Source organism: Mesoplodon densirostris, chromosome 9 (assembly GCF_025265405.1).
Source record: "Mesoplodon densirostris isolate mMesDen1 chromosome 9, mMesDen1 primary haplotype, whole genome shotgun sequence".
NCBI lineage: Eukaryota > Metazoa > Chordata > Mammalia > Artiodactyla > Ziphiidae > Mesoplodon > Mesoplodon densirostris.
This window is the reverse complement of record NC_082669.1, coordinates 14,019,999-14,045,164: the sequence shown is the minus strand read 5'-3', so window position 1 is coordinate 14,045,164 and position 25,166 is coordinate 14,019,999. Positions and strand designations below refer to the sequence as shown.

The 25,166-nt window shown below is 41.0% G+C and overlaps 1 protein-coding gene across 1 annotated transcript in view; it reads right to left on the bottom strand.

Moving 5' to 3' along the window:
• The window catches only part of MAGI2 (membrane associated guanylate kinase, WW and PDZ domain containing 2), a 1,346,582-nt gene that overhangs the window by 110,311 nt on the left and 1,211,105 nt on the right, over positions 1–25,166 (bottom strand). The window contains exon 16 of the mRNA XM_060107590.1: positions 22,294–22,533. Coding sequence (XP_059963573.1) covers positions 22,294–22,533 — 240 coding nt within the window. The remainder of the gene's footprint in view (positions 1–22,293; positions 22,534–25,166) is intronic.

Below are 25,166 nucleotides of genomic sequence, written 5' to 3'. Positions count from 1 at the left end.
ATTAGAAACACTCACATTTGAAATGAAATTAAAAAATACATTTCAAAACACATGCAAATGATATACGGATGATTTGCTGTTTTGAATTATTCATGCCTCTGCTTCCCTCCATTACTGTGTATCATTTATAATTTACTGGGCATGAAACTTCAAACGTTTCAAAACAAGATTTCGTACACACACAGACACACACACACTAAGCTATTATTTATTAGTATCCAGGGACTGTATTAGGAACTTATTTTAACTCCTTACAGCTACAATGTGAAATAGCTGTAAAAATTTAATAATCATGTTTATTTAACCGTTGAGAAAAAAAAATGTCAAAGCCAGGATTCAAACCCACACCTGTGGCTTCAAATCTCGGGGTTACTTCCTTCTCTTTTTAATATGTGGCAGGTTGAAAGCAATTTGAATTATGAGCAGTGAAGGACTGACTGATGAGACTTAGCTCAGGAAGCATGCTGCTTGCGATTTCAAGATGAAAGTTTCATTCTAAATAGAATTATTTGCATATAGTGATAATGCTTAGTTTCAAGGCCATTTTCACTTTATTAGGGTAGGTAGCATAAAAACTAAAATAAATCAATAAAAACCAAGATAAAAGAATGAAAACTAAAATAAATTCTATGGCAGACCCATGGAATGATGGAGTGGCTTACATAATATCTGAATGAGTACACAATGTAGAAATGTACATCCAGTCATTGAAGTGCTTGAAATGGTTTTGTTCAAATTGTTTTCTATTGGCATTTATGTTAATAAAAACAGTATTTGAAACTCTTGGCCGCTGAAGACAGCCTCACCTTCCTTTACCAGCATTTCCCTTACATGTGTAAGTACATCAAATGCTGCTGTACAACAAATCATTGACAAGGGGTGTGCTCAGAGAAGTTTCTCTCCGAAAACAAGACGCAGCTCCGTTTGCTCAGTCCTGAGGTCTACAGAGCTTATGACCTAAGTGCTTTCTGTGCATTGCTAATGGAATTACAGAGCATGGAGGAGGCCCTGACCTTGGTTTCTATTATTGGGATGAATGGTACTCATTAATGCTCTTAGAATTGATGACTAAGGTAATGCCGGAGCATAGTCCATGTAGACAGCATGCCTTCCAGACATCGTCTGTCGGGCAGCAACATAAATCAAGTCTCTGGATCAGGCTTCTTGACACAGTGTGCTTAGGATACGCAGATATTTGGGAAAAGTTGCAGTGTCATGCAGCTTTGGACATACTGACATTTGGGAAGGAGACAATGTATTACCAGTTAGAAATTTCCCTTTAATTGCAAATCACATAAGTTCTGGATATAGAAACCCATCTTTTTTCCTTCTTTATTCATTTTTGGGTAAAACACTACTGTGCACTTACACTGCAATATGTTGTATATTTTCCTGTAGATAAGTTGATTCTTTTGGCACTGCCCAACACAGAACACTTGTTTTAGTAGGAATATTCAGACATAATCAGTTGGACCAGATGCTCTCTAAATTGGTTCTAAAGGCCTGGATTCTTTGGGTCTTTAGCCACAACCACTACAGGAAGCAACGATCCTCCCTTTTGGCTGTTGGTTTCTCTTCTGGGACCATTTATGGTCTATCCAGGCTCCTTCAGCCATTGGTCAATCAATGAGCTCTTGTGTTCTATCTTGGGTCAGTTCCCATAAAGAAGGTGGGAGGTTTTTGTTTTCTCCTTTGGTGTTTTCCTCCTGAAGTTTTTGGTGATGGAGTATTCATGAAAGTTTTAGCTGCACCACCCTGGTGGAAGGGAGTAGTGGATCTCCCTCCCACCTTTCCCCCCATATTTCCTTGCTATCTTATATGTATTTCATTTCAGAGCAGGAAGAGCCTGTGACTCTTATTTACATTTAAATATCTCCTTGTTAACAGATCCCACAAAGTGGAGTTGTATATGGAGGAAAGCATTAGATGAGGAAAGTGAATTCTGCATCAATCACGTCAAACTTACAAGCGAGACGTTTCTGAAGTGAACATGACAAAAATAAACACTTCAAAGGCAATCAGTAGCATAAACTGTCGTTAGCTCCCAATTCCATTAATTTGTGAAGGTTAAACAACAGGTCATTAGCTTAAAGAGGCAAGAGAAGTTAGTTTGGGTTTAGAATCTATGACCTGGCATGAAAAGAAAAAAAAATTTTTAATTGGATGATTCCAGTTGGTTTTCTTAAAATACTCTGTGAAGATTATTTACTGCCTAGTTTTAAAATTGTGGGTTGGGGCAGGAGAATCAATTATTCTATCAACAACACATTGCTGCATAGCATCTTCTGAGTAACAGACACAATGCTAGGTGCAGTAGGGAAGACAATTATAAAATAAATACATGGTGTTTGCCCTCAAGAAACTCCCAGTCCAGTTGTGGAGATGAGGGATAATCATACAAAATATTTAAACTAAAACACAAATGGCGAATCTGTGGTAAAGGTAACATACAATAAGAGTAGAAAGGTGGGGTGAACTATTGAATCCCGGTGTGGACTCAGAGAGTGGTAAGAAAAAGGAAGGTCACTCTGGGGAAGAGAGAACATAGTGCCCCTAGGCTAAGTCGCAGCTCCCTTAGTGAAAAATTCACGGTGGTAAAGGGGGTGCTATCAAATCCATGGAGGGAGATGCATGGAGAGGATGCATGCTTCGTAGATGGCATTGCTCCAACCCATCATATGCTTCCCTATCTGAGATCCCAGATATGAGGCCTTTGCCCAGCTCCTCTAGATATATAAGAAAAACAGAAGAGTAATTGTCACAGGGTGTTTCTGTCTAATAAATGATGATGAATACTGATTTTTTTTTGCATTCAGAAACCCGAGTCTAGTATTTTTTTAACAAATGATTTGTTTGTTTGTTTATTTATTTATTTTTGGCTGCGTTGGGTCTTCATTGTTGAGCGCAGGCTTTCTCTAGTTGTGGTGAGCAGGGGCTACTCTTTGTTGCGGTGTGCGGGCTTCTCACCGTGGTGGCCTCTCTTGTTGCGGAGCATGGGCTGTAGGTACGCGGGCCCAGTAGTTGTGGCTCGCGGGTTCTAGAGCACAGGCACAGTAGTTGTGGTGCAAGGGCTTAGTTGCTCCGCTGCATGTGGGATCTTCCTGGACCAGGGCTCGAACCCGTGTCCGCTGCATTGGCAGGCAGACTCTTAACCACTGCGCCACCAGGGAAGTCTGCGAGTCTAGTATTAATCTTGCTTATTTTCCATCTCTTTCATTCCTAGAAGTCCCGAATGAGAGTGTTCTATGTTGACATTTAGCTAGATGGTGTCCCTTCCTGGAGTGTGACACAGTGTCCTTTGAAAGAGATTTTCTTGGTCGTCAGGGGGTGAAGATGTAGGAAAAACATGTATTTGGTGTTTTAAAAAAATTGTGGTAAAATTAAGAAAAAGCACACTGCATGCCTTGTTTTCCTCTAGAAGTCTGTAAAATTCAGATTTCCAAAAACGAAAACGTCTTCCCAGAATTTCATAGCCAAATGAGTTGTAATCCCAAACCGAGCAGCTGGTGTTTTAAGGACTGCAGATTCCAAAAGTGCACTTTCCCCCCTCCAGCACCCATGAGTCATTCTCTTGTGGTTGAACAGTTTAGTTCCTGCAGTTGGTAACAAGCAGATGGTCAGATAGGAGAATGGAAAGAGAGCCTCACCACTGGCAATTTGGGAGGCCAGTCGAACTCATGTTTCTAAGGGCAGAAAGCACCATCTAAAAAGTTATTAACCACACAGTTGGAGAGAAAGAGACACTCATCAGCCATATCTTACTTTGTATGCTACTATTTTGCTGAAAGTGAATTGGTAATCGAAAGAAATCTCATTGCATTAGGAACCGTAATTAGCTACTACTTGACTATCCTATCCTGGAACACGAGGTTGGCCTGGCATGGTTTCTTTGTTTGGAAAGATTTGGTGGACTTGTAGACACAGGGCCAGTTTCATGTGTGTGTGACCTGTGCAACCACACAGGTCTCTGCACTCAAAAGGGTCTTGTGTTGGGTTTAATAGTGCACTGTCACCATCCTGATCTTCTTAACAATTTTTGAATAAGGACGTCACATTTTCATTTTCCACTGGGCCCTGAAAGTTATATAATTGATCCTATGTGGCTATATCCATAATATATTTCCTCTTCATATCACTCCATTGCTTTTACTGTCTGCAATGGAAGATGTAAAGGAGAATAGGGTAGAGTTACCAAGAAAAATTATCACAAAGGGTCGTGGGGGAAGGAGCAAAAACAATTTCTTTCTCCAGGCGTGGCTGCATTTCTCATTCCCATGCACATGACTAGAAGTAAGGTAGTCCAAATAATTTCTGCTATTTCTATTCTTAAAGATTCTTGATTCTTCACATGTTGATTCAAGAGGCCTAAAAATTACCTTAATTCTCTTATTCCGTTGTGAAAATATTCTCATAAGTAGATCATTACTGAGCATCTACAAAGCAAATATCCTTCTTTATCTTTCTTTAAATAGATTTTAATGTATGCTATCACATTTCAAGGAGTTTGTGTATTCTTTGTATATGCTTTACTTCCCTCGTAATCTGACAAAATGTCTAGACATGAGAGTAGTAGGAACTAATGAAACTTCAGAATAGTCATGCTCCTCAAATCTATAGGTGCCAGAAGGGTAGGCATGTGGGTATGTCGAGCTGGAGAGGAAGAGAATGGAAAAGCAGTTCCATTTCTAGATATTTAAGCCTTTATCTTCTGTAGAGATACATCTCATTTTATTGTATAGCCTAAGAAGTTACCTTTTACCTTGCTAATTTCTAGGTAGCTGGGACATTCTGTTTTGGTCTGAAAGTTGCTATAGAAAATTTGTCCCTCTAAGGCAAATATCAACTCTAGTCAACATTTTTTGCATTTCCCTCCAAAGACCCTGAAAAGGATATATATTTCCATCACTTAGTTAAATCAGCAACCCATGATTTTCCAGTCATGGAGTAGAAGGTGAAATTCTGTGTCACTCAACCTGAATAATTTTAGTGAGTAAAACTGTATGGCTTTTAGTAAGTTTTGCTTACAAACAACCAAACAGCAAGATGACGCAGTAACAATGGAAAAACAATTTAGAGAGTTACTGATATTAAAATATGATGAAGCTTTCTTCTCTGCACAACAGAAAAATAAGCGGTTTTGCTCCTTTTTAAACACAGTCACAGGGTTGAGATGTGGTACTATACATCCATTCCAAACATGCAAATCTAACTTTCAAAGGGTTAGTTGCTCAATTTTATAATGACAAATTTAGTTCCTGACTAAGAAGTTCTTTTTACTTATAATTTATTACAGAGGGCTTATCATATTATTGCTAGAAAATACTGGATTTTTGTACAAAATGAGAATTGTATAAAAATTTCAAAATTCATGTCATGATGTAAAAAGGGGCAAAGTAAACAGAATAATAGTACTATCTTCTAATGATTGGAAATCTCATAATTAAAACAATTTAATTGAGGGAATATACACACAAATTAAAAAAATAAAAGACAACCTAAATGCTTATAATGAAAATCCTTAGTCTCCTGCCCTAATCCTCCTCATCCTTTCTACTTTCTTCTTCACATTTCAAATTATAATATATGGCTATTTCTCAATTTGTCACCTTGGGTCAATAAACACTAACTTCCTATTATGATAGAGGATTTAGCACTCTCACCCTGCACCCCACCTCCTCTCCTTATCCCAATAGTTTTATCACTATTTTTAGTTAAACCAGTTATCATTGTTTACAGTTTTACCATGGAAATATCATTCACTGTAGTGTTTTGTGATTCATTTCTTTCCTTCCTTCCAGCCTGAATCACTGTGTCTGATTGTATCATTCCCCTGCCCCCCTCCCCCCACTCCCGCTTCTACAATATGCTATCTCTATATTCTTAATTTTATCCCCCAAAGCTGCTCAAGTCATCTATGTAATTGAGCCTTCTGAAGACCTCCCTCCCAGAGGTGGGTCGGCTGCCCTCAAGTCCGCTCTTAGTGTTATTCCGGGGAATTCCTATTGTTCTCCAAGGTGGAATGCACAGTCTGTAAACCCTGAGCCTTTTTTTGATTCACTCTTTCATTTTTCTAAAGCACATCCTACAGTATCTTCCTAAGAAACCATGCATGGGAGAAAGTGATTGTTCAGTATTTAATGTTTAAAAAATCATTTTTCCTTCTTAATTTGATAGAATTCTAGCTTAGAATTCTAGATTGTATGAAGTTCGAGATTGAAAAAATCATTTTTCCTCAGAAATGTGCTGGCATTGTTCTATTGTCTTCTAGCATCCAGTGTTGCTACTGAGAGGTCTGAACTCCTCAGGATTCTTTTTCCTTGTATATATTTATTTTTCCGTTTCCTTTCAGAAATGTTTAAGATTGTCCCTGTACTTTTTTGTGTTCTAAAGTTTTGCAGTGATAGATTTCGGTGTGGTTCTTTTCAGTATGGAGACATTTCCTTTAGTTTTGGTTTGGGGAACTTTTATTTTTTTATTTTTTTATTTTTTATTTTATTTTATTTTTTTATTTTTTTTGCGTTACACGGGCTTCTCACTGCTGTGGCCTCTCCCGTTGCGGAGCACAGGCTCCGCGGCCATGGCGCACGGACCCAGCCGCTCCGCGGCATGTGGGATCTTCCCAGATCGGGGCACGAACCCGCGTCCTCTGCATCGGCAGGCGGACTCTCAACCACTGCGCCACCAGGGAAGCCCTGGGGAACTTTTATTATACTATATCTTTGCCGTCTCTTTCTGAAACTCTTATTAGTTAGATATTGGCTTCCTGGATTGATCTGTTAATTTTCTTATCACCTCTCTCAAACTTTGTTTCTTTTTGTCCTACTTCATGTGAGATTTCCTTTACCCTACCTTTCAATCCTTCTGTTGAATTTTAAATTTTAGTCAAGATATTTTCAATTTCTAAGAATTCTTTCTTTAATCATATTTTTTATAGCATTCTATGTTTATTTTATGATGGTAATATCTTCTATCTCTCTATGTATTGTTGACTTAAAAGAAATGCACAATGTGAGAGTTGCAAGTTTTATTTGGGGAAAAATGAGGACGATAGCCCGGGAGACAGCATTTCAGATAGCTCTGAGAAACTGCTCCAAAGAGGCAGGGGGGAAGGTCAGTATATATGTGATTTTGGTGAAGGGGGAATACATGCAATCAAACACGTATTTTTTACAGAAGGTTTCTGCTAGTCTCGTGCGGGTTACTGCCAGTCACGAGGAGCAGACGTCACCGTGAAGGATTTTAGTGCTTCTCTAGGTATGAGGAGACGCAAGAATTGGGCTCATAATATATTTTCCTGAAAATATCTAGCTATCTGAAGACCTGTTCTGCCTGTTTTTCCCAGAGCACAGAGCGCCTCATTTCTGCTCCCCACCTGAACAACTTTCAGGGGGTGTTGAAAGTCAGCAGCTGTAGCAGCGCATGATTTAATCCTTGTAGAGGTAGATGGCAAGTGCCAACGGAAAATGCCAATTTGTACTTGACAGTATATCAGTGAGCAATCTTTGAAGCTTTCTTTTGGTTCCATTTCTTCTAGTACTCTTTCATTATTGTTTGCTTGTTTTTCTGTTTTAAAAATACAAATTTCATGTCTGGTGGTCATGGTTGTTGTATTCCATTCTCTCCCAAGTTTTTAAAGTTCTGAGCTGCTGTGAGTTTCTAAAAAAAAAAAAAAGAGCAGATCTGGGCTATCCATTTCTCTTTTTGGCTTCCTTTGCCCTACAAAATGAGTTGCCACTTTTTTGTCTTTAAAATAGCTTCCCCACTCATGCTCATTCCTTTCTTCTTCATTTACTACCATTTTATTGGCTTCTAAGAAATGGGAAGAGATAACACATGGTTAATGAGATCACTAATTAGAAATTGAAAATATCTTTTGTAAATTCAAGTCAGTTGTTGCAATCAATATTTTGGTATACCAGTTAGAGATTTGGAATCTGTTTGGAAAAAAAATATTGTCAATAATTTATGTACCCAAACTTTAAAAGTCCTGTTATCTCCTGTAGCCCTGACAGATAAAATATAAAAGACAACTGATTTCTTTTTTTTTAACATCTTTATTGGAGTATAATTGCTTTACAATGGTGTGTTAGTTTCTGCTGTATAACAAAGTGTATCACCTATACATATACATATATCCCCATATCTCCTCCCTCTTGCAGAACAACTGATTTCTTCCAAGAGTTACAAAATGTCATAAAATTACATTTCATCAAGCCCAGGTATTGGGTAGAAAATGTTCAATGAAACCACACTTTCTTTCCTCTATATCTCTCGACTGCCTTTGAGACTTCACACCCATCAATGTACTTGGCTTTCCGTAATTTCTCAGCAGGCCCAGTAGAAATGGTTGATGGTTACAAGCAGGTGTTTCTGACAAGTCATGTTTCTCATTTTTACGGATGCAGTGTATTCTGTCTCTGCCATCTCCTTTTTCCCTTTTATAGCTTCTGAATTGTGTTTGTAAAAAGTCACTTGGCTATCTTCACACAGTTTCCTTGTTACAATAGGTAAATGTCAAAAGCCATCAGGTGCAATATCAGCTTTTTCATTGTATTCCCCTAAGCCCTTGGGTAGATAATAACTTCTTGCAATATTTTCTTAATGTAAACAGAATCAGATACTAAGCCAGGCAAATGATCCCTCCTGAGCCAGCTGTCCTTTTCAATATGTTATCCAGAAGATTACATGAATATTTATTGGCTGCTCAGTTTCCCACAGAAGCCAAAGTTCCATGAACAGGGTATATATCATGTTTTAACTTGAAATAATGTAATTTTGCTTGACTGAATAAAACTAAATATGAATAGGCCCTCAAGCAAAGTGTTCAGGAGCTAGAAGATCTTGGTCACATATTAATTTTGAAAACAACTTGAAGTGTGACCTCTGAGTGGCCAAATAAATCACGTCAGAGTTTCCTTATTTGAAAAGTGAGACCATCACTGCATATAGTTTTTCTTTCTTATCCTTATCTTTCTTTTTTTTTCTTTTGCAGTACGTGGGCCTCTCACTGTTGTGGCTTCTCCCGTTGAGGAGCACAGCCTCCGGATGCGCAGGCTTAGCGGCCATGGCTCACGGGCCCAGTTGCTCCGCAGCACGTGGGATCTTCCTGGACCGGGGCACAAACCCGTGTCCCCTGCGTGGGCAGGCAGACTCTCAACCACCGTGCCACCAGGGAAGCCCTATCCTTATCTTTCTTACCCAAATATTACACATTTTAATGTCATACGAATTTCTGGTTACATGTATTTTCTCTAACCCCTTGTACTTTAAAGCATAGTTACTATATGTGTTTTCATTTTTACTAAGCAGACATATGTGTTCATAATAACTTCACTTGAGATCATCATCATAAAATGATTTTTATTACTCTACCATGATAAACGAATGAGAAGTGTAAACACAAAGGCTGAGGAACCTCAAAATGTGTTTCTTTGTCCACAGTTAAATACCAATTACATTCTAGAGGGAAGAGACCAAAAGTGAAAAAGCAGATATAAGGATGGCAAAAGAGCACATGAAAAGATCCTCAATATCATTAGTCTTTAGGGAAGAAATGTAACTTGAAACGACTACATACCTATTGGAATGGCTAAAATTTAAAAAACAACAACAAAGCCTGAAAATAAGTACTGGTGAGGATATGGACCATCCAGAGCCCTTATCCAGGGAAATACCAAATGGAACAGCCATGCTGGAAAGTGGTGCCACATGAACCAACAATTCTACCCCTAGATATTTACCCATGTGAAATGAAAATGTATTTTCACACGAAAACCTATATGAAGAGGTTCATAGCTGCTTTATTCATAATCACCCAAAACAGGAAACAACCAGAATATCCTTCAACTGGGAATGGATAAGCAGACTCTGCTACATTCACACAATGGAATACTATTCAGCAATTTAAAAGGAACCGATATTGACACGTGAAGTAACCTGGATGAATCTGAAATACATTATGCTAAGTGGCTACATACTGTGTGATTCTACTTATATGGGAAAAGGCAAAACTACAGAACAGAGAACAAATCCATGGTTGCCTGGGCTGAGGGTGAGCAGAGGGCCTGACCTCCTTGTGGTACTAGTTACAAAACCAAACACGTGTGTCAAAACTCACAGACTCTAGACTAAAAAGGGTAACATTTACTATCTCTAATTAAACCTTAAAAATGGGAGGAAAGTTAAAAAAATCAGGGAGAGATAAAGAAAAGGTTTGGGGTGGAAATAAATAGAGATAAGTTAAAGAACTAATGTCGAGTAGGCAGGAGAAAGGAGGTGGGAGCGGAGAGTGGAGGAGGAGGAAATGCTCCCGCATCTGCATTTAAATGCTGAATAGGACCTTCGCAGGTGGGCAAGGATGGGGACGGCATCGCAGTCACAGGGCATGTGACTCACAGAGGCACATATCTGTGGGTCTGCATTGTGGGTCCAGGGGTGCCATGAGCATAAACAGTGAGGCCTGGGAGGCAGGTGACAGGGAGAGATCATGAAAAGCCTTACTGGCTGTGGCAGGGGGCTTGGAATTCATGTGAAGGCCAAATAAGAAGTCACTAACGGATTAGGCAGGAAGCAGTATCATCAGACTTGTTGTTTTAGGAAGAGTACCACTGGTGGCGGTGTGAAGGGTGACGGAAGGGAACAAGGGTGGGAAGAAGCCTGGAGGCAGGGAGGGCACTTCAAGGCCACCGCAATGCTCCAGAGCGGTCCAGTCCAACACGGGAGTTACTAGCCACACGCGGCTATTCAGGTCAACTGAAATGAAAGACAATTAAAAATCTAGTTCCTCAGCCACACTAGCCTCGTTTCCGGTGCTCCATAACCACACATGGCTAGTGGCTACAGTACTGTTTAGTGCAGAATAGAACATCGCCATCACTGCAGAAAGTTCTTCTGCACAGGGCTAATCTAGAACCTCTACTAAGCCCTTGGCAGTGGCAGTCGGGTGGGCCTGATATATTCGAGTTGTTTATCTGGAAAACATGTTTGGGTAATAGCTTGTTTTAGTCTCTCAAGAATGAAAGATATATAGACTTGTGTATAGACTCAGGTAGGATATGAACTTAGCTATTGGGAGGCCTACTTTAAAGCTTGTGAGCATGTACATGGATTGGAGCTGAAAGCCATGCCTGTTGGCCTTCTCTTAGCCACTTAGCCCCAGGGAGCATCACTATCAGTGGCTAACTCGATGCTACCAACTGGATGTCTGTGTCCTCTCCAAATTCATATGTTGAAACCTAAGCCTCAGAGTGAAGGTTATTTGGAGGTGGGGCCCTGGGAGGGGATTAGGTCATGAAAGTGGAGTCCTCATGAATGGGATTAGTGCCCTTATGAAAGGAACCCCACTGATATCCCTTGTCCCTTCCACCACATGAGGGGTGAGGGCACAGTGAGACGATGGGCCGTCTATGAAGCTGGCCCTCACCTGGCATTGAATCTGTCAGCGCCCTGATCTTGGACTTCCCAGCCTCCAAAACTGTGAGAAATAAACTTCCGTACACTGGTGTTTACAAGCCACCAATCTGGTGGCTGTTACAGAAGCCTGAACGGACTAAGACACTTGGCAACCAATACAATAGGGGTTTTATTGTATTTGAATTTTGTCAAATGCCTATAGAAAGTAAGCTATTTTTCATCTTGCTGTTCATCTAGCAAGTCTGAAAAACATTTGAATGAAGACTTCTAAGTGGAAATATTCTTCTATCTCATGTTATTTCAACTGTTCTCTGCCAGAACACCTTATAAACTATGTACCCTTGCTTACTGGAAGACTCTCCTCTATGACGAATCCATAAATATATATCTATATTATGAACAGTCTCTGAACAGAAGGTTTCGGGCACCTCACCCTTGAGAAAGCAGATGGGTTCATCAGGTGTCCAACATCTGGGCATGTCTGTGGAGCAAACCATTGCCTGGCTTAGAGAAATAAGATCTGGAAGAGATCAGACTGGAAAATGAATATGCCAGTAGCAGGCCCCACTATTAATTAATTTGCTTTGGCACAGTATACATGTTAGGAATGCCTAGTGATCTTCACCCAGAGGAGGCTGACTGATTAATCTTTAGAAATACTTCTAACCAAAGACTGGCAGTGGTTTGTTTGGGAAAAAAATCCAGCTTAAATTTCAAAATTATTGGTGGTCAAGTGAACAAAGAGAGCTTTCACCGGGATTTGGTCTGGCAGGAAGGAGCTGGTTAGAGGTACTCCCCGAGTCCTTGATGAAAGCTGGGGCACAAAAAGAAATGCTATGTATCCCAGTCCAAGTGGGAGAAATATTCCCTCATAGCACTCGTTCAACATAGCTGGAAAATGGTGATAAATAACAGTACTGCGTTCACTTAACTACATGCTTTTACAATAGATGTCTATGTGGAATCAGCTTTTCTTACGTGGTTGATTGTTGGAGAAAAGAAGAAAAATAAAATCACAGAGAATGTAATCCAACATGAGGCCCTGAATAGATCGTAAAGAAAATGTGTCTTTTGCAAAAGTGAACTGCAGGCTCAGGATTTGTTGGAACCCCATGGGAGGAATGATGGGCATTTTCCACTGGTAGAGGGGGACCATGTACACAAAGTCTGGGCTCTTTTTGCAGCTGCGATCTCCCTGTACCGTCTCGTGAATAACAAGGGTCTGCAGGACCTAAGCCCAGAGGAAACAGCTACTGATCACCAACCAACGAGCTTTAAGACAACCGAAGAGTTGAAGCTAAGAAGGCATCCGCACATCCACCTTCTGCCACTGCCTGGAGAGTCTTTGAACATAATAATAAAACCCTCCTGAAGAATGATTCCCAGTGGGGAAAGCTTGTGATTTATGAGCTCCATTCAAATACGAAAGATGGTCTAGAATTAAAAAAAAAAAAAAAATACACGGTGAGCCCTCAGATTTTTTTGATAGGTTGCACTGCTCTTCTTCTTGAGAATAAATAAGAATGATGGTGTGTCTCTGTGGACTTGTGTTTTACAAGTTAATGATCTTTAAATGTGTTGGTGCAAAGAGTAAAAAGCTGACATCCGTCTTTCCATTTTAGTTAATAGATGCGTGGATGTTCGGATATCAGAGTACTTAGAGTTTATGCAAAACCTTTTTTTGTTGTTGTTTGCTTGTCTGCTTACTGGTAAGACCTAGGCAGCCAGGTTTTAATTTGGGAACAAACCTAGTCATGCTCAGGACTGAAATAAAAAATAGAATTTAATCAGTAGGTCCTAGTCATCTGGTTTTAGATGGGTATGATCCTATAAAGAAGAAATGCGAATTAGAAGTTGTTCACTGGGAACAGATAGGGGTTACTTTGTTAATGAGGATTGTGGAATGAATAAATAATGTAAAGTCACCCTTTTTTCTAAGGCGCTTGGGCTGCCATCCAAACCTTCCTGCTTAGGGTGATATGATTATCACTGAGGTGATGTTCATACAGACGGATGGCCATTCCGGGATGAGGTGAGTCAGAGGGCATACTGAGGCCAGCAGCCTGGCCCTTTGGAGGACAAGGGTTTTGCAACCCAGATGCTCACGACTAGAGGGCTTCCCAGAGGCACCGAGATGGCTCGCTGGGGCCTGACTTCTTAGAGGCCTCTCTCATCTAAGACTTCACCCCTGAGCTGGTACAGAATCATCTACTCAGGCTGAGAACAACTGATGAGAAATCTGTATTCTGGGACATTGTGTTACAGTTCCACTTTCTTATAGTGCAGTTTCTCATGCTGCGCGAGGACCGGCTTGCAAACATTTCCTCCCCTGAGTTCTTTGCTCATTCTCAGAGATATGTCTTGCTGCCTCTAAGGGATGGAACAGCTAGGTTTAGGTGTATAGGAAGTGAGACCAGAGAACATTCACACTTTTACTTTGATGAGGACAGTGCTGATCTATATGAGGATCTAATACCATCCCACCAACATAAATTATGTAACAAATCCTTAAAAAGTATGCTACCGGGAACTGTGAGGGGTTCAAAGAAATGTCCTAATTTCTTGCCCTTAAGGAACTTACAATTTATTTAGGGGTAGCAAAACATAAACCTATGAAAGTAAAGTGACAATGATAGTAATAAGACATGATAATAGAAAGGAAATAATAGAGCAGTCAACAATCAAGGGGTTTACAGACAAATTTTTTTTAAAAAAAATAAAGAATTCCATATAAGAACTGGAGAAAACACTTAAGAAAGAAGGGTGAGGGGTCAGGCAAACTCTTATTCAGAAGTTAAGAGTTTTTTTTTTTTTTTTTTTTTTTTTTTGCGGTACGCGGGCCTCTCACTGCTGCGGCCTCTCCCGTTGTGGAGCACAGGCTCTGGACGCGCAGGCCCAGCAGCCATGGCCCACGGGCCCAGCCGCTCCACGGCACGTGGGATCCTCCCGGACCGGGGCACGAACCCGCGTCCGCTGCATCGGCAGGCGGACTCCCAACCACTGCGCCACCAGGGAAGCCCAGAAGTTAAGAGATTTTTGAGCTGCTTGTGAGAGATGCTTACTGTTTGGGCAGTAGTCTCTACCTCATAGGGTTGCTGTGAAAATTAAATACAATGGAAGATTCTTAGCACAGTGTCTGGGAGAAAGCTTGATAACATTTATTAGTGGATAAAAGAAGGTATTTCAAGTGGCAGCTGCCAAAACATGGACACTGGGGCAGGAAAGTAAAAGTTGTCTTTCAGGGGTAACTACACCAGCTTTGATGGAATGGAACTGTGAGGACCTGCTGGTTAAAAAGTGGCTGTGTTGGGCTTCCCTGGTGGCGCAGTGGTTGAGAGTCCGCCTGCTGATGCAGGGGACACGGGTTTGTGCCCCGGTCCGGGAAGATCCCACATGCCGCAGAGCGGCTGGGCCCGTGAGCCGTGGCCGCTGAGCCTGCGCGTCCAGAGCCTGTGCTCCGCAACGGGAGAGGCCACAACAGTGAGAGGCCCGAGTACCGCAAAAAAAAAAAAAAAAAAAAGTGGCCGTGTTTACATTACCGAGAGTCTTGAATATAAGAGGGTGTCTTTGAACTTCACCCTGTAGATATTTTTATCAGGGGTGTTATGATCAAGGATTCACTATGAGAAGACTGGATTACACATAGGAAGTGCTGCCTTTCTTGATGAACTTTGTATCATTAGAAACTCCACTTGTACCCTAGCCCCTGGCCACCTCCCGAAGCAGAAATTGTCACACTAATACATGTGAAAAGACTGATTTGATTTAAACCTTATGCACGTCAGTGCAGACTGAACACAATCTTATCTTTTCTGTGTATGTAGATTTGCTAAAAGATTATGAAGACATTTGCTTATCTTATGGTTTCATGAGTTATATTTAGAAGCCGGATATTTGGAGGAAACCCGGCATTTTATATAGTGTCTCCTGCCCCACCGTATTTCTTCTGTTCTAAAAGCACTCACGTTAACAGCGTGGGTGACACCATCATGCCTCCTGAGTGAAGTATTCTCAGCATAAAACTCAGAGCAAAAGCACTATGTCGTTAAAGGAATTCAAAGCAGACATTCATTTAAGGATTAAGGGAATACGGCAGGTTGCAAAGCTGTCTAAGAACTCTGAAAGGAAACTTGCTTTTGCAAACCAATGACAAATAGTGAAACCAATAACACTCGCTTTCTAATTCCTATGTTCCAGCACGGGTATAACTTCAGAAACTTTCCAGCAATGACTTTTGGGGATGCAGCATTCATAGGTCAAAGTTAACAATGATTTACAGAAAGTCAAGGTCCCAGCGTCAGCACCAGTTGCACCAGCTGCCTGTGTTTTTAAGGTGATCAATGAACAAACCTCAGTACGGAGTTCTGAAGAAACTTCATTGCCATAACCCAAAGCAATAAAATGTAAGACGAGACACTTACTGGTTGCTGAGGTTCAGAGGCTTCACTTTAGGGCAAATCTTTGTAACTATGGGCCATTAAAAGGAGTGTACCACTAAAGGTTACAGGTGTGCTAAGACAGCCATTGCTTCCCAAGGAGGTCGAGTGAGGTTAGGGGTAGAGCCCCTGGGGAGGTTGCCTTTTGCCTCTATCAGCCTCATTCATTTTATCTCAGTGCGATATGCAAATGCTATCACTTTGTAAGCGAAAGAAGGAGGGAAACACTGCCTTAAAATGTCTTAAAAGGGGAGCTGGTTTAGTGTATTTAAGTGCTTGTTTCACATCGTTTCTTGACAAAGGATAAGATGAACAAAAGAACTGAAAGTGTTAGGAGCACCTTAAAAACATAATAAAAAATGAAAGCAATGAAAGTTTAAAACGATAACTTAAGGCAATGAAAAATATAATTCAGGCCTCAGATTTGCCCAGGGTCTTTCACACACAGACGAAACTAACATAATACCTTATATTTCCATGCTGATTCATGGCATAATATAATCTAGAGCTGGAAAAGGCTATTAAGACCATCTTTCCTTATAGTTTAGATGAGGAAGGGTTACAGGAAGACCAAGTGACTAGCTCAAGGGACACGATCGTTAGTGCATAAGCTGGAGACAGGCTCAGACGTGTTGTCCAATGCACTTTTCATTTAGTTTAAATCTCCTTGTATTAGGGCAAAACTGTAGAAGTCTCGGCTCTCGGTTTTAATTTGTACGTCTCCTAAATTCAAATGGCTATTCAGTGGTTGCATAGTGGGTGGGGTGAGTTTTGGTGGAAAAAATCTTAACTTGCTTTACTGATGGTTCAGTTTTATTTCAGACTTATTAGGGAATTATACTTAAAATGTCATAAAAGACCTGCTAGATAAGCTTCTGAATCTCTAGAATAACTTTTCAACACCAGGGCCTATGGACAGCATTAAGGACTCTGAGAGTCGTCAGGGCATTTTACCAAAGGTAACCAATGTCTTCCTAGAATGTCAGATTGCAGTGGGTGTCAGGGAAAGCCACCAGTGACCTAGCCTGTACTCCCACCTGTGCCAGAGAAAGTGCACACAAAGAAACAAAGATTTTCAGCCCTGGTACAGAGCTGAAAGATTCAGAGTCAGCAGCGTGCTGACCAGTGAGTTGTTTGCAACACAGACAAGGAAAACAGACTCGAAGCCGTTAGGACAATATGAATAAAGGAAGGAAGCGTTGAGATGACTGTTCCTCTACTGGTGCTGCTTGGGTTGCTACTATGGCTGCTGTCCAGAGTACGTTCTACCTCCCAGTTTGTGATGGGCCTGCACCTAAATTTACGAATTCCCTCAACAGGCTGCCAGCCTCCAACACCACTGTCCAAGCTGCCCACGCACGGCTACCCCATACATTTCAACATAACCTTCCTCACAGGTTTTACAAGAGCAGGAGAATCAGTGTCACTTTTATTTCATCACTGGTGTCAAAGCCCTTCTTGGGAACCTCTGGTGGGAAAGCAGGTTTTGGGGGCAGGGCAGGAAGCACCTGCGATGACGGTTACAGCTCTGTAATAAAACCTGGCTGTCGGACTCAGACCTTCAGCTGGGGAGGCCCAAAGGCTGACCTGTCAACCCCACTGCACGTGGCCACTGGGGCTTTTTTTTTTTTTTTTTTTTTTTTTTACATCTTTACTGGAGTATAATTGCTTTACAATGGTGTGTTAGTTTCTGCTTTATAACAAAGTGAATCAGCTATACATATACATACATCCCCATATCTCCTCCTTCTTGCATATCCGACCCACTCTCCTTATCCCACCCCTCTAGGTGGTCACAAAGCACCAAACTGATCTTGCTGTGCTATGCGGCTGCTTCTCACTAGCGATCTACTTTACACTTGGTAGTGTAGATATGTCCAGAGCAAGCATCTGATCCACTCTGACTCTGAAGGCTACCTTCTTTATCCTGGGTACAAAACCTCAGTAAGTATGACAGCAGGCAGTTAATGGCAGTAAATGCCTTGAACTTCCCGAATATACCAACGTTTCCAGTTTTGGAGAAACTTCTAACATTATTTCCAGCTTTCAACATTTATCAATAACGTGGCAATGAACATCTTTCTATATAAATTTTTTTGAATCCTTTAAAGAATTTTAAGTGCAATTGCCTGTTACGGTTCACTCTTATCCTAGGCTCTGGTATACGAACCATTTTGTTTTCCCTTGAGTCTAATTTTAAGGTCTGAAAAAAAAAACTTAATATTTTGGATAATGGACCAGAAATGCTCAGGAAGCTTACCTGTTCTCAATTTAAATCAAGAAAGGTATTTCTGCACCTCATATAGAAGGCTTCTAAGATCTGTCTGCTCCCAAACAATAGTTGGCCTCCTGGCTTTGGAAGGAAGTAATATGCTCCCGAATTACATTAATAGTAGAAAAAAGTTCTTTTTTATTTTGGGGGGAAATAGTATTGTGAAAAAAATATGTGAGGCTTTGATAAAGAGCCCTACTAAACTCCAGGCAACAAATAAGCCAGGAACTCGACTTTTCCAAGTTCCCAACTGGTTAAACATCTGGCCTTCTTGGCAAAGTTGCTGCCTGGGCTGAACAAGCGGTGGAAGGGCACTCCTTCTCTGTCTGCAGGGTGGGGAAGTTTACACTGGGTTCTCCCTCTCTCCTCTCTTCTCTGATCTAGTCAACAGAGACATAAAGTTTGCAGGATATCCTAAAAGGCACAGCACTGAGTCTGAATTTTGATGTTTGCCCTGACTCTTCTAGTCTATTGGTTAGTGATTTCTGGGGAGACTTCCAGCCTGAAGCCTCAGCAAAGGCCCACTCTGCTCCGCTGCTGCTCTCACGGCCCCCAGCCCTGGCCCAGGGGTGGGGAACACCGTGCTCCCAGAAGGTCAGCACGGGGGGAGGGGGAGATGGCCCTCAGAGATGCTCATCTGCTGCCCGGATTTAGCTGCTCTGGGAGAGTGGTGGACTCTGACCAATGGCTGACTGAACTGACAGCAGCGTGAACTCTGGGCCCTCCGAGAAGAGCGAGCTGATGGAACGCAGTGATAACTCCTAGCGGGCAAGGTGGTCTAGACAGCAGTGACCACACACATAGTGCCCACTCTGAGTCAGCGCTCTTCTAAGCACTTCCGTGTACTAATTCATTCAACCCTCACAGCAACCTGAGGACATAGGTATTAAAATGATCGTCTCTTTACATTCAAGGAAACTAAGGCCCAAAGAGGTTGTATAACTTCTCCAAGGTCACAGAGCTAGTCAATGATGGAGCCAGGTGTCAAATCCAGGCAGTACGATTAGAGCACCTGGGCTGTTAGCCACGCCACTCCCTTGCCTAAATGTGATGGTGCCCCTATCAAAGGCATAAATAACAGCACTCTGTCCACTAAGGAGAGGATCTCAGTAGCCTGAAAAATAAACCACAAATGTGCTCAAGATCCTTGGGCCCAGATAACACACGAAGAGAAAAATGACACCAGCCCTGGAAATGACTGTGACTCCTGAATATCAGAACAGGATCACGCTCTCCCAGGCTCACAGAGCCCAAGGAGCCTTGATATTCTGGCAGCGGATGTGTGGCACAGGAGGTGGCACTTCGCCCTTCTCTTCAGAATTAAGAGTTGAAAATTATTACGGAAGTTAAGCATGCAGGAGCATCAGGTCTAGAAACCTTTCAGGTGCATGCTGCAAATTACAGACTGTAAACATGCTCTTCCCGGAACATAGGGACAGCCTGTGTTTCTATACACTATTGATACTATGTATGGAATGGATAACTAATGAGAACCTACTGTGTAGCTCAGGGAACTCTACTCGGTGCTCTGTGGTGACCTAAATAGGAAGGAAATCCAAAAAGGAGGGGATATATGTATACATATGGATGATTCACTTCGCGTACAGTAGAAACTAACACAATATTGTAAAGCAACTACACTTCAATAAAATTTTTTTAAAGTTTCTTAAATTAAAAAGAAATAAATACGTGTAAAAAGAAGCTAGGAAGCATCATGAACTCAAATAGATTTCCACTCTCCAGGGTGATGTAAAATAATACCATTTCGAAAATGGTTAGAAGTACTCTTTTGAGGTCAGTCTAATGTCACTTGGTAGGAAGAAAAATCCACATTTAATTGTAAGCATTTGCACCTGGTGTTTGCCAGACCTGTCCACGCGTGGATCTTATTTGCAATAGACAAATCCTCTGTGGCTTCCTTATGTAGTAAGTGTACGCGTGTACACAAGCACGCACGCACATGCACACACATCCTCCTATACATTTAGCAATAATGCTGTCACACTTCAAATAAAGCTGAGACCTTAAATACGTGCTTAACATTTTCATTGTGGTAGTACACTTAATTTTATTCCAGTCCTTTAGGTATCCTGCCCCAATAAAAAATTTGAATGCCTGGAATAGCTACAAAAGCTTTCTGTGAACATTTTCCCCAAGTGTAAATTATTGGAAGACTGTTCATATAATTGAAGAAAATCTTGTGTCCTTTTAATCTTGCTGAATCCACCCCACTGACAGAATCCTGCCTTTACTCTATGCTTAAGGACTGGATTTATTTCTTTAGCTTATCATGCAGAAAAATATAAATGAAATCGTACTTTCAGATGTACGTAATTTAGCTTCTGCACATTTTCACCTTTCACAAAGTTTAATGCTTCTATAGCTTCCACTCTTGAATTTGTCAAAGCTAAAGCTAAACAGGGCAATTCTCTCCATTTAGTCCTGGTAGTATTTTGCTAACATTAACTTTATCATAAAAAGTTCTTATTCATTCTCAACAATTTGATTTCTTGAGCAGTGTTTGATACTCGCACCCCTTGCCATGTGCTGGGGACAACCACAATTCATAAGAATTTCAGGACCACAGCATGACTCAATTATTATTTCTCCTAATGCTCTGTTATGGTGTTTCTATCCACAACGTTTCGGGCCAAATCACTTGTTCATGAAAAATGAACAAGTTTTCCTATCACTTCTGTCCTACTGCTTGCTGGCTGATGAGCGACTTCTGGAATAGTGTTGCTGAAAGGAAAACCACTGAGGAAGCTGAGAATCTGCAAAGATCATTGATTGGAAGAGAGATACGACCTCTGACTGTCACCTGTTGTACAGACTCTTGGAACCTTAGATTTGGAGGAACCTCAGAAGGTGAAATCATCCACTCCTCCCCCATCCATTTCTTCTACCAAGGCACTGGGATCTCTGGACCCACAGGGCTGTCTTATTAAGTTATTTACTTACTTACTTAAAAATTTGTTATTTATTTATTTTTTACTGAAGTATAGTTGACCTACAACACTATGTTAGCTCCAGGTACACAACATACTGATTTGATATTTTTATACATTACAGAATGATCAGTGCAATCCACAAGACAGTGTTAAAGTCTCCGAACTATGTCTCATGCTTCCACTCTGGCTCTCTTCCTGATTTCATTTTTCATAAGCATCTGGATTCATCTTTTAAAAATATACGTCAGATATCTGTCTACCGCTTAAAACCTTCCAATGGTTCCCATGGATTTAGACTATAATCCACGCTTCTTCCCAAGGGTGTGTGAAGCCCTGCACAGCCTGGCTCCTGCCTAGTTCTATGTCCTGGTCTCACGCTGCTCGTGTTCACTAGACCACAGATGTACTGGGCTTCTGTATGTGTATCTATATACACATAATCTGTATATAAACATATACATACCTATTTAATTGAAGTATAGTTGACTTACAAGTTTATATTAGTTTCAGGTATACAACATAGTGATTTGATAGTTTTATAGATTATGCACCATACAAAGTGACAGTTTTATTGGCTATATTCCATGCACTGTACATTACATCCCTGTGACTTATTTATTTTATAACTGGAAGTTTGAACCACTTGATTCCACTCACCTATCTCACCCCTCCCCCTCCCCCTCCCCTCTGGCCACCACTAGTTTGTTCTCTGTATCTAGTAGGAGTCTTTCTGTTTTGTCCGTTAGTGTGCTTATTTGCCTTGTTTTTCAGATTCCATGTATATGTGAAACCATACATTTTCTGTATATTTCCTGAATGCTGAGCACCTTCCCACGTCAAGGCTTCTGCCTGGACTGCTTTTCCCTCAGAAACTTGGTGTAGCTGGTTTCATTCTACAGAACAGGAGCACCTCTCCCCTCACGTCAAAATTCCCACATCATGCTGCATTATTTTCTTCCCAGTTTAAAATGAATGAAGAGCTTTTATGGGGGCTGTGGGTTTGGGAGGCCATTAGCTGTGGTCTTGCATTCTTTCTGAGCCAAAGTCGGCAACATTTGGCTAGGCGAGTGTTAAGGATGCTTTATTTGTGCCCAGAGGCTACGACTTTTGGGCTCCACATTTATGAATACAACAGTCCTCTGATCTACTTGTCCAGGATCCCTACCACCAGAACAATAAAAACAATAGCTCTTATTCAAAAGCAGGCAAAGCAGACACTTACTTATGGTGGATCCGGACTCTGGCCTGTTCAGGGAGCTGATGATGACAAAGCCGAAACCCTCGTTCTCTTTGCGGTGAATGACCACGTCACTGGTCTGCAGGCTGTGGGAGGCGAAGCCTTCGGGGGGAGAGGCGCTGCTGTTGGTGTGAGTGTTTGTGTAGGTTGCGTAGTCGCTGCGAGGAGAGCTGTGGTGGGTCGACACGGAGCCTGGACTCCTCCCGTTCTCTGGGCAGGGCTCCCCTGGAACACACATCGTACACAGGCACCTGGTTATTTATTTAGCAAGGGTCTTGATGAAGGAGTGCCTCCTGTGTACTGGGCACTATTCTAGACACTGGCATTGTTACCAGGCTGGTTGACTGGCCTCCATTCCTCCCCCCGCCCCCCACCCCCCGGATGTGAAGAGTATTTGAAAAGCTACAAACCTGGCTATGGAGCCCCCTAGGTCTTGCCCCTTTCCACCCTTCACAGCAAACACAGGTAAAACCCATCCTCAGCTTCCCCTGTGCCGCTACTTGTTTATAACTTCTTCTTGGTGAGACTGAAACCCGCCAAGACAATGCCTAGTTTTAAATATCAGGCTTCTTAGTTTCACAACAATAATTGATCTAAGAAGATCATAAAACAGATAGACAGACTCTTCAACTGTGCTATGCATAAAGCCCACTTAAAGAACGTGTAAGAAATATGCATCATCAGAGTCCACCCAAGGAGTTTTTTCAGTAGATCTAGGAACAACTGGGCAAAGGAATCTGGATGAGGTTTCAAGGCCACACTTTGAGAAGTGCTGATTGTAGTTGGGGTTAATAGCCCAGAGGATGTCCATGTAAAGTGACCTACCATAATTTCACTAAAAAGCCATGGGTTTATTTAATTCTGTGATATTCTGTTAGCTTAGAAGTGTTCATTCACTTTGTGTAGCTGGGAAACATACTTCTTAGTTTGCTCACTCTAGGATCAAATCTAACAACGATATCAGGCTGAGGAATGATGAATTTTGAATCTCTAAGGGAGGTGTTGGAGGCCTTGCTCATTTATTTACATTCTATATTATTGTAAAATATACTTTATTGTCAACCAGATAAAGCAAGCCAATACTTCCATGAGAAAGCAAGTATATTTATAAGGAGAAATGATAGAAAGTTGGCAGCCAAGAGAACTTAGTTTTTAAACTGCAAGTTGATCTATCATTCAAGAAAGAATTTTGTCATTTTACTATAATATCTAGGTTCTGGTATTCGGATGAAGAAAAACCAAAACTTAAGCAGGCACGTAGAATACTGTAATTAGAAATAGGACCGTTTCATGTCCAGCTTACAACTTGATTAGTGTACTCAAAAGATGTTTATGGAACAGAGGAACAATAAGATAGAAAATAATGATAATTAGTGATTCCCTTTTGGGTCTTTAGATATGGTCTCCTATTTAGAATACTGGCCGTTGTCTCATATGGCAAGTTAAAAATAATTAGCCAAAGTTCCAATGAAGGCTTTTAATGTAAGATGCAATTCCATTCTGAAATGAAAAATCATTTCGTTTCAAAAATCAAAGTCAGTTCAAAAATCAGGGAACAAGAACACTGACTATAAGAGATGTTTTGTTACACTGATACCTAAAGAAAATGGAGCTGCATTTAATCAAATACTCAGATTTAAAAATGGTCTTTACAAAAATGTATTCATTTCTTGTCTGTGATTACAGAATGAATAAGACCCAGGCTACTGCTTATTACCGTTTGATAAATTGGAATTTTTCTGTAATATTTAATCAATCAGGTATTAATAAAAGAAAACAAATGGATGTTTTCAGATGTAAGAAATGTATGGAGGTGATAAAAGAGCAAAATGTCAATGTCAAAGCTTTTCCCTCTTTTCCACCAGAATTTCAAACTACCTGTAAAATGAACCCTCTCCACTAGAAAACATCATCCAAAGACAAGCTGTTATTGTCTTGGTGAAGCACATATCCTTTATCAGTCCTTGTATAAGTTGGATATAAAGTGATTAGAGATAGTCAGGAAGAAGAAAAACAAACAATTATTATGCTGCAACATTAAATTGAAAACCTCCCTGAGTTATTGGACCAAATCAGTAACTAAATGTCATAGGCAGTGACAAGAGAGACCTCATTTTCTGGCTGTCATATTTTAGGGGGTTGAGAGCTGCGGTTGTCAGTAAAGCAGCAACAAAGAAAAATTATCTGTCTTTGCAGTAAGTGGCTTGGAGTGGCTATGCCGCAGGCTCCAAAGGGAGAAAGAAAATCATTGCCTAAGTCGATGTGAGTGTCCCTGGGTGAGTGAAGGAGTCAAATACATTAACAGAATACTTTCCTATTGCTTCTGCATGTCTCTTTCAACCTCTAGAACAAAGTTCTTTATCTTTAACACCATGAGCACATTTAAAACCAGGGAGTTAAGAAGACTTCCAATGATTGACTTTGAGGGATATAACTGATTCCACCTCATTTTTCTACTTGGCTGGCTCTAGACCCAATGAGACTGTCTTCTCTCCAACAGCACTTCCTGGTATAGGGGATGAACAATGTTGTTTTAGAATAATATAGTAAAATGTCAGAAAGTGACTAAATACCACGTGCAATTTTGTTTCTTCTTCTTCTTCTTCTTTTTTAAATACACTAACTCCCAGCATCCCTGACTCATCCTCTGGCTCGCATGCAAATGGGTGTACAGAATTCAGTCACTTAATATCTATTCAAGTCAAATAATTAATTTTTAGGTTTTAGCTTCTGTTTTGTCCTCACCAGTCATACTGGAAATCATCACTGTGCTGACTGGGAGAGGGTCTCCGTTTGGGAAGGCAGGAGTCATTGATAATGTCCTCCAGGTGAGATGGTTTTGACCAGAACAGTCAACT